The sequence below is a fragment of the Camelina sativa genome, chromosome 1 (genome assembly GCF_000633955.1).
Source record: "Camelina sativa cultivar DH55 chromosome 1, Cs, whole genome shotgun sequence".
Lineage (NCBI taxonomy): Eukaryota > Viridiplantae > Streptophyta > Magnoliopsida > Brassicales > Brassicaceae > Camelina > Camelina sativa.
Genome location: NC_025685.1, coordinates 2,292,215 through 2,303,759, shown reverse-complemented (window position 1 = coordinate 2,303,759; position 11,545 = coordinate 2,292,215). Strand labels below are relative to the sequence as shown.

The window sequence follows — 11,545 nt, the reverse complement described above, 5'->3', positions numbered from 1 at the left end:
ATCTTCACCGAATTGAGACCTGAAAACGGCCATCCCTACCAGAAAGCTCAAGCCCAACCAGCTGCTTTCGGTCACCGTGCAACCTTTTGGACATCTTGTGCCTTCTGCCGGACGAGGTTCGAATATAGTCGGGATTATGTCAACAAGGAAATCACTTGTGCGTCTTGTAGTAAACAGTTCACTTCTTTTGAAGTACCTTCGCAGAATGCACCACCGGGGAAAGGCTCATATCAGACTACTTCCTTCCCGCAACAGAACACATTTCCAGACCAAAAGGCTTACAGTGAACCTCAAAAAGGCGAGTTTCCAAAGCGTCCAGAACATCCTCCCAAAGTTTCCTCTACAAAGGCGAGTTTCCCTATGCAGGGTTCTACTGCAAAAAACACTGGTAAGAGGAAGAGAAAGAATATGATTGAATGTAGTGAAAGCTCTGACAGTGAAAGTAGCAGTGAGTCAGAAGATGCTGTGGTCGATGATACTATGGCTTCACGAGATTTGGGGTCCAAAGGAGGAGAGAAGCCTCGGAGGTCAGTCCGTAGCAAGCAGAAGGTTTCCTATAACGAGAATCTGAGTGATGATGATGTAGACTTAGTTCCTGAAAAAGGTGAAGAGAAAGAAGAGGAAAAGCAGATGCATGAGGAGCATAGCTCAACTGAGAGAGTAAACACGAAAGAGACGATAAAAGAAGACCAGGTGGAAACCCCTGCTGGTGCGAGTGATTCAGAGGAAGATTTAATTTCAGAGAGTGCAGCAAAACCAAATTTGATAAACTATGATGATCCTGATTTCAGTGACTTCGATAAGTTGAGGGAAAAAAGCTGTTTTCAAGTTGGCCAGATGTGGGCTGTTTATGATGAAGACGAGGGAATGCCTAGATTTTATGCTATCATAAGAAAAGTAACAACTCCTGATTTCATGATTAAGTACGTATGGTTAGAGGTAGACCAAGATGAAGAGAATGAAAGACCAAATTTACCTGTCTCTGTTGGTAAGTTTGAAGTAGGGAATATGGAAGAGACGACTGAGTGTTCAATTTTCTCTCATTTGGTCCGCAGGACAACAAGAATCAGGGGTCGAAAGTTTACAGTATTCCCAAAGAAGGGAGAAATATGGGCCCTTTTCAAGAACTGGGACATCAAAGGGTCGGCTGACACAGTTTCTCCTCTTAAGTACGAGTATGTATTTGTTGAGATCTTGTCTGATCATGCAGAGGGAGCCACGGTATCAGTTGGGTTCTTGTCTAAAGTGAAAGGCTTTAAGTGTGTTTTCTGTCCAATGCCAAAAGATGAATCGAACACTTGTGAGATTCCACCTCATGAGTTCTGTAGGTTCTCACATAGTATTCCGTCATTCAGATTAAAAGGAACAGAAGGAATAGGCGTAACCGAGGGTTGGTATGAGCTTGATCCAGCTGCTTTACCGGTTTCTGTCTCTCAAAATCTATCAAGAGAAGAAGCAGCTCAAGACTAAGACCATCAGTCTCCACTTTCAGGATCTGCCTCTTGATATTTTCTCAATCAGAGGCTCTGTTGTGTCAATGAATTGCTAAAATCACGATTTTTGGAGCCTGTTTTATTTTGTTCAGGCTTACAGGTTTACTGACAAGGGAAACCAAAGCTCCTCAAGAGGCGTCGATAAGCTTGATCCCTCTTTGTTGTCTTGTGACATGATCCAGTCATGATTCTGGGGGGCGATTGTTTTATTTTTTATTTATTTTTTTTTTTGTCTAGCTCTTCTTGCGTTTTCCTTCTTCCGGTTCACGAATAAGTATATTACAAAACTCGTTTTTAATGTATATGTAACAAGTGTTTGTGTTAGCTACCTGGGCTTAAAACAGAAATTTCAACTGATGCTCTATTTTACAAGTGAAAAATGGATAGTACAAGCACAATATGGCCAAAAAGGGTTTTCAACACCTTAATTCAACAGTTTCTTACTCTAGCAAGAATGGAGTATAGAGACAAATGCTAGTTAAGTTTTAAGTCAACAAAAGGGCATTTGGTCTAGTGGTATGATTCTCGCTTTGGATTCTCGCTTTGGGTATGATTCTCGGAATGCCCCTTTTTGTTTTACCTGTGTTTTGTACTCACATGCCGTGGTCACAGGTCACACACACTCGTTAATATTTTGTTTATTTTTAACCTTTGCATTTTAATCCAGAAAAGGAAAAAAACGGATCACATACACTCTTTTCATCTGATAGAAAACGTCATCTCTTTCACAAGTTTCCATCGTGCTCTTAAAAACACACTTAGGGGGGCACAAAAAAGAAACTTCAGTAACATGTTCGAAGAAGAGGGTGTACATATATACATTTTACAGGTTACTGCAGGGTCAGATGAATCTCCTCACCAACAACTTCTTCTCCATAGTACATACAAACTCAAAAAGAGATTTCATACTGGGCTTGAGTTTTCTGCAATGCGTACACGCCAAGCAAAATAATGAAGGTACAACGAGTTTAGGCACACAGCTATCCCAAAACCAAGAATCCCTGCAAAAAGTATAGAATAGATCGCAGATAGTCTAACCTGAAACAAAGAGATTGGGAAAATGTATTGATCTTCATGTACCAATAATGAAATGAGGAAAACCGATAAGTGAGAGTATTGCTTACTGTAGCATATAATATATGAACCAACATGCCCACAAGCGCAAACTCAAGTGCTGCGTATGTCCATATGTATTCTCTGATGGCTGCAGAGTCAGATTACGAAAAGAAACGTTCTTAATTTTGTTGGCAAACAAAGTAAAGAGAGAGAGACTTATGAGTTTCTGAGGCAGTGGTTCTGTGTACCGAGGACAATGGCAAAAACAGATGCTAAGAGGCCTAACGTAAGTGAAAATGGTGCCGCTATGTAGATAGCTTGCTTGTTCAAGTCCCGAATCTACCAAAAAACATCAATTTTTTTTGTCAATGCCTTTCACAACAAAGTCAATCAAAACACCGAATATGTTTCAGTGGCTACCAGTAATTGCTCGAGGAAGAAGAAGTAACAGACTGTGCTGATTAGTACTAGCACCACAAACTCTTGCCAAGCACTGCACCAAATCATTGAGTCAGTTGTGTAATATTTCCAAGAATGGTGAAAGAAAGAAGTATCTTTTAGTTACCTAGCGGTTTGTGACTGCATATTCTGTTGACTGCGATCACGCCTGTGGTTTAGTTGATTAGTTGTGGGGACACGAACCAATGTAACTGGTAAGTTCTGGACTTCTTGTCTACAAACGTCACAGGTTCTTGTTCCCTTTGTACTAAACCACTTCATGGCACACGCTTCATGAACAAGTCTGAGATCACCTTTGCAGCTGCATTCCATTTTCAAAGTATTATTTTCTTCGCACACGTCTAGACAGATCCTGCACACTGCTTCTTCTTCGGGAATTTCTTCATCAGTTTCTTCAGGAGGAACAGGAGAGATATGATCTGCTAAACACGGAGGAACAGAGATCTTATTCAGTATACAGATAGCATATGACTAAACGAAGAAAGTTTTAAGTTTCTTTCTAATTCTCAAACAAAAAATATTGCTGAACCAACCATTTGATTATGCAAATTATAATTATGCAAATTATTGAATAAGCGTTGATATCCCCTACACTAAAAATACTGCATATGAACCAATCAAACCCTCGTATCTTCATCATCCATACCTCAAGTCTGTATCTTTTGATTCAATGAGAATTCAAAGGCAACTGAGAAAAAAGGCTCCATGTTTAAGGGAGAATTAGCATTGATTGTTCCAGTAACTGCCTAAACTCAACTTTCAAATGATAACTCGGGAAAAGATCTGTTAGAAACATGTACCTGCACTTGTTTCACTGGCAACACGGGCTTTGTGGTCGTCGAAAGAGATGGATCGCACAATCACTTTGTTTCTGCCGGGCATAGACAAGGACCTTGGAACTGCTGGACAAACATAATCTTTCTGCAACAAAATTCAATCTTTAGTACTACTTTTTTACAGCTACATTTTGGACAAGAAAGGAGATTCCTTGAGAGTGAATTTTAACATATTACAATTGACAAAATAGAGAGGACTATAATGTACGACAGTAATAACTCACATTAGGCGGTTCACCAGGCATCTCAGCTGAAACCTGTGTAGATACCACAGGAGACAATTTTGCGGCATGTCTACTAGGAAGTGACAAGCATCTTTTCCAATAAGGCGACGTTGTTGAAGTGGGAGTAGTGGGCTTTTGCACAGTTTCCATGAGCCCGGGAGATAGGAGGGAGCTTCTCTCGCTATCGGTTTGAGAAGAAACTTTCTTTTTCAAGCTTAAATTCCGCAAGATTCCTCTAGGTGAGGATGTAGTACCAGTTTTGAATGAACTAGTGGACTTCAGTGAGCTCTTTGGGTTACGGCCGCTACCGAATGGAATAGGTCGTGGCGGTATTTGTATAGAAAGATCCAAATGGGTTCCGCTGGATTGAGAGCTGGGCACATCTTCAGTAGTCTTTTCTTTAACCTGATGATCACCCTGTAAGCATTTCATGCCCACATGTCAAAAGTTCAGGTCTTCCTCTTACACAAGTTAACAATTAAGAAAAAATGATCACAAACATTTATAACAGATAAAAGAGAAATACAACAACAACATTATCGATTTGAATCTAGATGGGGTTAAAGACAATCACACAAGCTATCTACACACCTCCAAATTTTGAGAAGAAACCGTATAATAATATGTCAATAAGAAGGGACAAGAAAGGCTTTGTAGTAACACTAGTAGAGAAGATATCCCCAAAAAAATTATAATTGCAAGATCTAAACAATAGATTTTGTACTTGTGATTTCACTTTTTCCCCACAGAACAGTTACTTGTTTAAATATAAAAGGAACAAATCCCAAGTGGTTCAAGTTTGTACTCTTTATAACAGGTAAATAGGCACATAATAAAATCAAAAGCAGAGTCTGTACCTACCACCAAGTGATTCATGTTAATCAAATCCAGAGTCCACGAAAGGAAGAGAAATAAATAGAAGAAAGAAAAAAAGCCCAAAAGATAACCTCTTTGAATGAATATAAACCCCGGCGGACTTTATTAAAAATACAGGTAGTTTCCAGGTTAATCAAACCGTAGCAATCAAATCACACACAGAAGAAGAAAATAAACATAGAAAACGCAGATAACGTTTTCAAGCGATTCTTCAGATACCCAATGTTATATGAGGGGTAAAAGATTTCAGATTTACCTTTTGTAATCTGATTATCTAAAAATAACCCAGACAAAGAAAGCGAATTAGGGAGAGACAAAGGTCAGAATTTTTGGAATTATGTTGTTGTTAATTAAATTACCTGAGAAGAAGGATGAAGAGACGAAGAAGAATCACCAACGACGATTATAGGGATTCCGGGTTGTTGAGCTGCCGAATCTTGCATCATCATCGAACCAAACTAAACCGATTTAAATTCTAATTCTATACTATGTATCAAATTATGAAATCAAATCCGCTCGACAAATATTCTGAGAGACTGTCTGTGTGTGTGTGTGAGAGAGAGAAGCAAATCTCTGTATGAATAATAATAATAATATGATGAAATAATTGTGCTTTATTTAATACTAGTACTAATTTTTACGACTGACATGTCTTATTATTACTTTATTTGTTCACTTGTTACTAATATAATACACGTACGTTGTCACTCCACTCATTCATTACTGTTCTCTTTTTGTTTATTTACGGTTTTTTTGTCTTCATTTATTATTACTGTTCTTTAATTTTTCCATAATCGTTATTTATTTGTCAAATCCCAATAATCGTATTTATGATAAGCAAAACATAAATCGACAAAGAAGAATAGAAGATGAAGAAGGAATCATATTCTTGTCGTTGATTTTTTTGACGAAGATAATTCAACGTTACGGGCCTACGGGTCCGTTCATGTTTCTTGTCACTTTGTTGGAAATTAAATAAAATCATTCTCCTCTTTAGTTCACTTTACGCACTGAATTAACAAGTAGTAATGTGATGATGATAAAAAAGTACTATCATAACATAGATAAATGGATTTGAAAGGACGCATACCTTTCTGAAAAAAAAAATATATATACTTGAAAGTAAGAAGTGAAAGCTACTTTTTGAAACGATAAAAGGAAAAAGAAAAAAAAGATACTTTGTAAGTTTAGGTTGATGTAAACTTTAGATTAAGCGGCTTTATAAACTACTAAACAAAATACACGATGATCGATCTTTAGATAATGGCTGGCGTGTTTAATTAATAATACCTCACCAGATTTTCTTCTATCTCCTTCCTTCCTGCGTAATATATATACCACGTGCTTCTATCATACTCTTCCTCTGCTAAAAAAAACTCATAATGCGGTTTGGTGCGTTGTGTTTAAAATTCGTGATATGTATCTTTATTATATATGAATTTGTTTAAGAGCATTTAAAACATTCTGTTACCACAAAATTTAGCAAACCTTTTAATCATCTTCTCTTAAACAAAATTATAACTTTTGATTAGTCAAAATTATAATTCCAAAGCTACATATATCAAACCATTTTAATATGACAAACATTATAAATCATCATCATGATCTTCTACGCGTATAATATATTCATATTTTATACATAGATTTAATTTAATAGTCGTTAGTTTCCGCAGCGCGTATTTTTTATGTGTTTACAAAACGATAGATAATGTGAAATGCGATGCATTGGGAATTTCATAGCTCATGTTTGATTCTACGTGCGTTTCTTCTACAACGATGTAATACTAAACAAGACGAGTGTATATGTATCTCCGTTGTTATCTTGAATGCTATGTTTTTAGCGCAAACATAATGTGTCTTAACAGTATTAGTTAGGTTATGTCTAGATAGAAAAATATATATGAGAAAATTAGGAAGTCATTTGAGATGTTGAAATAAGGCATATTGTGACCATTAATTTGAGATAACTGATTCATAATCCCAATTTAACATTTTGTTCTAGACACAGTGAATTATAATTTTATACAGTTACATGGTAAAAATATTCCTTTTTTTTTTACAAACTAATTTGTCTTCAGCTTGTACGTTGAACGTATACTACTAGACATAGTGCCATCACCAAGGCAAAATATGAAGGTAATTATTTCTCACTTTACTAATTGCATCGTCTAACCTTAGTGTATTAGTCATTATACAGTAGTAGTATAATTTGATGTGCTAGTCCAACTATAAATTGACTGTTTTGAATTATAATTTTTGTTAGTGTATATGGTCGAGCTCGTGGCCGAGAACATCATGTCCTACTTAAATCACCATCAATTACCAAACAAAATTGCCAAAGTGTCATCATATATTCTAAAAACATCATTATATAACTACCGACCCAAAGAGAAGTGTGTATGTGTTCATTGAATCTTCTTAAAATGGAAGAAAAATTCCATTTGACATCCAAGATTTGGCTTAGTCATCTCAAGTCAAAGTCATGACCTAACATAAAGAGATACGGTGGGTCGATCAGGAACAAGGCCGGTTATGCATTTAGGTTTACATCCAAGGTAGAGACAATTTTTTAGCTTTCCTTGAAAAGGCCAAACAATTGTGATGTATTAGGCTTCTTTTAACGTTTTGTAGGAAAACAAGACACAAAGATCTCCAGTTGTTAGGCTTTTGTTTGATGATCTTTTTAGGCAGCCATAAGAGTGATTGGATTAAGTAGACATATGAAACTACTAAAGTTATATAGGTCGTCGGGTAAGCAACTTGTAGTGTAGGAGGATCTCTAACTAATATCGTGCTCTCGTTGAAATTATTAAAATTGATCACAATACTATCAAACTGCACTTAAAATTATGTTTTAGAGAATCCAACAAACAGTTTCGATACAAGTTGTAAATTGAAAAGCTATTTGATTGACGAGGAAGTAACTTGCATATATATATTTTTGTAACAAGTTTGATAGCATAAACAAGCTAAAATCAATCAAAGCATTTTTCACTTCATTTTCTGCTCAGTAAAGAGGACATGGCGATTAACTCGAGGATCGTACTTACGGAACTCGAGCTTCTCAAGAAGTCCCTTGGTACTCTTCCACTTGACATAGAAGAATCCAGTTCCAGCTGCTGAAACTAGACGGATGAACATGAACGTCTTCTTCCTCTTGTCACCCATATCTACTTCAAACACACACACACACACACAACAAGTATGAGGAATGTCGTCACATTACAGAGATTGCATTAGGACGAACAAAAAACCCTCGAAACTGATGAAACAGAGGGACCAAAAACGTATAAAGTTCTCCATTTTTAGCTTATAATATGAAAAAATGCTCTCAACAATACTTAGAAAGGAGGACATACAGATCTGTTGAAGCTAGAGGTGAGAAAACTAAGCGGAGAAACAGATCTAACACCTAAGAATTTAGGATATCTCAGCTCGATTTCATCTAATTACAACACGACGAACACGATTAACAAACCAGAAGAACCCTTTTCGGAGGAGATGAAATTAGATGTTCGGAATCAAAAATCGAAGAAGCCTAGAAAGATTAAGCGTACCTGTAAAATCGAATTCGACGGAGTCCGAAACTGATCTCGCCGACGAAGATGACAGGGGTGATAAACCCTAGAAACGAGTGATTGGGTATTTTTTTTTGTTTTAATCAATTAAATAGACTTTTAAATTAAGCCCAATATCGGCCCACCAAACCCAGATGTAAAACGCAGCGTTTTAATCACGAGGACCAAATTTGCATTTGTTGTTCATCTTCTTCTTCATCGCTTCAGGCGCTTATATTGTTTGTTCTCTCTCAGTCGAGAAGAAGACTCGACTCTCGAGTCATCATCATCTGCAGAATAGGTGAGATGACGTTTCGTTATTAATCGATTTTTTCATTTTGGATTTCGAAGTTTTGATTAATCAATTTTGGTTTATATACCTATACAGATTTAGGGATTTATTCTAAAAATCTTGAGCTACGGAGGCGAATGCGGCGGTGGACGGGACGGGGAATCCGATCCCGACGTCGGCGGTTTTAACAGCTTCGGCGAAGCATATAGGAATCAGGTGTATGCAAGAAAACATGGCGTTCCTGAAATGCAAGAAGAACGATCCTAACCCAGAGAAGTGCCTCGAGAAGGGACGCGAAGTCACTCGCTGTGTTCTTGGCCTGTACGTCTTCTAACCTCTTATTTCTCGTTTCAATTTCTCTGCAAGCTCTTAAACTTGATGAGGATTGTGGATAATGCCAAACATTGTAGATTTAGGGATTCTGATCATAGAGTTTGAGAAAGGAGTAGTCTTTAGACTTGTTTTGATGTGGGTTACAGTGTTTTTAAGGTCCAAAGAACATAATCTAGAACTTGGCAAGTCTTTGTTACATTATGGCTTCCCTAGTTGAAAGTAATTCGTGGCAGACTACTGTTTGTAGGAGGAGGATCCTTTGTTTCCGTAGATTGAAATTGAACTCAAAAGCCTTTAAAACTAGCCATTTTGTTTAGTTAGTATCTAAGAAGCTGTTGTTTGAGTTTGAATCTTGTGTAGTGAGTGATAAAATCTTGAGAGTTCACTTACTTTGTTCAAACCATAGGACAGGACGATGATGAACTTGAGTAGTTTGCAATTGTGGACTAGTTTGTTCATAAAACTGGTGAAATGATATTTGCAGGCTGAAGGATCTTCACCAGAGATGCCCCAAGGAGATGGATGCTTACGTTGGATGCATGTATTATTACACCAACGAGTTTGATTTGTGTCGGAAAGAGCAAGAAGCCTTCGAGAAAGCGTGTCCGTTGAAATGACAAGTCAAGTTTATTAGTATCTCCAAATTAATAAGCAACTGTTTTGTTTTCAGTCTTGAGCTTTTTACTCTAATCACACTCTTCCATCGCTGCTTCTTTTCCTTTTCTGATAGTGCGAAAACCATTGTTAAATCATGTCATGTTTCTGTATTAAATTATCTTAAAACATGACTGAGTTAAGTAGAGGCATTTGACTCTCTTCAAGTATACAGCTTGGTTATTATGTAAAAGCTGATTTTATACACACACTAGGTAATTAGTCCAGGCAATAGTTTTTATTATATTTCTTAAACTAAAATATTGTTCATTTCTATTAACAATAACATAATCGATTTTTTTATTATTATTAAAATATGAATCTCAAAATTTTTTATAGCAATTTCTCAAAATAACACTCCTCTCAATATTTTGGTATGGTTATTTATTATACAAAATTTAAAGTATATAAATTTTTTTATAGAACAAAAATTACAAAAAATTATTATAGAAATTTAAACATTTAAACATTTTAATATAAATAATAATAATATAGAAATTTAAACATTTTCTAATATGAGTGAATCTATGTTTATCATGTTTTACAGAGGTTAAACATTGATTTAAAGAGTTTTTCTTAATGTCATTGTAAACATAAGACTGTAGTATAGTAAAATTGAATCAAATAAAATTATCAAACAATTTAGTAACTACGTATAAAATTATTGTGTATAAAATATTTCTCATTTCAATCTTTAAAGCAATATAGAAATATATATATATATATATATGAATATAAGTTTAGCTAACCAAAATAATTAAAAATATTTAAATTTAACCAGAAACATTTTCTTTTGAAAGATAAAAATAAATTAATTGGAGGAATGAATGTAAAAATATTGGGTAAGAGTTACATTTGAGTTAAATGTAGAATTAAATGAAGTTACATGCCTTTAAAGGTGAGTTCATTATAAATAAATATTTTAATTTGTTTCTGACTTAAAAGAAAAGGAATACCAAGTGAATCAATCAAAATTTAAACTTACACATGATTTGATTGTTTTGTTGATATAAACTCAACACTCACACATAATATTCCAAATTGAAAATATTACTTTTGAAGTGACAAACTAAATTAGTTTTCTTGTAAAATTATATGAACTTCAATGTGACGACGGTAAAGACTAAGAATATCTGAAGTTGTTCATTAACAATGCTTATTTCACTACAAGTTATACAATTAACGACACCAACCAACTTCAGATTTCAGATTTGTTATATAAACAAAACAATGCTTACATCTTCATAAACAAGATATATATACAAAGGAAGTGATCGGCGTTTGTTGCTCTGTTTCAGGTTTCACATCTCAGATTCCCCCCATATTTTACTCATGTGTTATGAACACAAAACTAGCCAAGGCATGATGGTGTTATAATGTTTTTGTTTTTTGTTCATAATAATGTCACTTTTTTGAATAGGTGAACAAAAATTGCAGTAAAATTTCAGAAAACAGCATGATACTTCAAAGGGAAAAAAGATTTCTGGTCGGCGGAATTACTAATGGCGCATACAACTTTGATAGGCCCATTGATCTTTACGACCTCGGCTGTCAGAGCATTACAATTTGCCACCCTTCGTTCCAATCTAGTAAAACCACCATCATCACCGTTCGGTACAAATTTTGTCTGGTCTTCTTCTCCTATCAACTCAAAAGTTCCCGGTATGAGCACTATCTGGTAACTCAAGGGAGCTCCAATTGATCTAAACTTGAAGTGAAGTGTGCATTCCTGGAAGACAATGAAAATTAAAAGATTTTATAAGAT

General features: G+C 35.6%; 4 protein-coding genes across 9 annotated transcripts in view; 2 read left to right on the top strand and 2 right to left on the bottom strand.

Moving 5' to 3' along the window:
* Positions 1–1,848, top strand: part of LOC104722282 — a 4,497-nt gene extending 2,649 nt beyond the window's left edge. Inside the window, exon 3 of one of the 2 annotated variants that reach the window (XM_019244707.1) lies at positions 1–1,848. In XM_019244707.1, the coding sequence (XP_019100252.1) occupies positions 1–1,470 (1,470 nt within the window). In that variant the 3' untranslated portion in view covers positions 1,471–1,848. The other variant, XM_019244706.1, reaches the window with a different exon arrangement.
* LOC104722183 lies at positions 2,126–5,541 on the bottom strand. 4 transcript variants are annotated; one of them, XM_019244716.1, is made up of 9 exons: positions 5,304–5,541; positions 5,201–5,218; positions 4,069–4,485; positions 3,809–3,929; positions 3,115–3,430; positions 2,970–3,042; positions 2,798–2,888; positions 2,618–2,697; positions 2,126–2,494 (listed from the first exon to the last, which is right to left on the bottom strand). In XM_019244716.1, exons 1-9 carry the CDS (start codon positions 5,391–5,393, stop codon positions 2,474–2,476), a joined length of 1,227 nt encoding a protein of 408 aa, XP_019100261.1. In that variant the 5' UTR covers positions 5,394–5,541; the 3' UTR covers positions 2,126–2,473. The 4 variants fall into 4 exon arrangements, with proteins under 4 accessions (XP_019100261.1, XP_019100253.1, XP_019100256.1 ...); XM_019244708.1 differs by having other exon boundaries at positions 2,164–2,531; XM_019244711.1 differs by having other exon boundaries at positions 2,164–2,531; positions 3,115–3,427.
* On the bottom strand, positions 7,768–8,584 carry LOC104722130 (50S ribosomal protein L33-like). Of its 2 annotated transcripts, none has more exons than XR_757151.2 (2): positions 8,502–8,584; positions 7,768–8,114 (listed from the first exon to the last, which is right to left on the bottom strand). XR_757151.2 is itself a non-coding variant. In XM_019238185.1 (2 exons), exon 2 carries the CDS (start codon positions 8,110–8,112, stop codon positions 7,936–7,938), a length of 177 nt encoding a protein of 58 aa, XP_019093730.1. In that variant the 5' UTR covers positions 8,113–8,117; positions 8,502–8,578; the 3' UTR covers positions 7,768–7,935. The 2 variants fall into 2 exon arrangements, 1 of the variants encoding a protein (XP_019093730.1); XM_019238185.1 differs by having other exon boundaries at positions 7,768–8,117; positions 8,502–8,578.
* On the top strand, positions 8,918–9,911 carry LOC104703641 (NADH dehydrogenase [ubiquinone] 1 alpha subcomplex subunit 8-A-like; the record flags this gene model as incomplete). Its single annotated transcript, XM_019238159.1, has 2 exons — positions 8,918–9,114; positions 9,611–9,911. Coding segments are annotated over 2 exons (330 nt in total), but the record flags the coding sequence as incomplete, so codon positions are not given.

Bases quoted from the DNA above. Each gene is read 5' to 3' on its own strand.
- LOC104722183 (XM_019244708.1), bottom strand. From the start codon at position 5,393: ATGATGATGCAAGATTCGGCAGCTCAACAACCCGGAATCCCTATAATC. The intron at 3,043-3,114 runs GTAACTAAAAGA...GATTTGGTGCAG, and splicing joins ATGCAGTCACAAACCGCTAG to TGCTTGGCAAGAGTTTGTGG. The intron at 2,532-2,617 runs GTAAGCAATACT...TCTTTGTTTCAG, and splicing joins TTCATATATTATATGCTACA to GTTAGACTATCTGCGATCTA.
- LOC104722130 (XM_019238185.1), bottom strand. From the start codon at position 8,112: ATGGGTGACAAGAGGAAGAAGACGTTCATGTTCATCCGTCTAGTTTCA.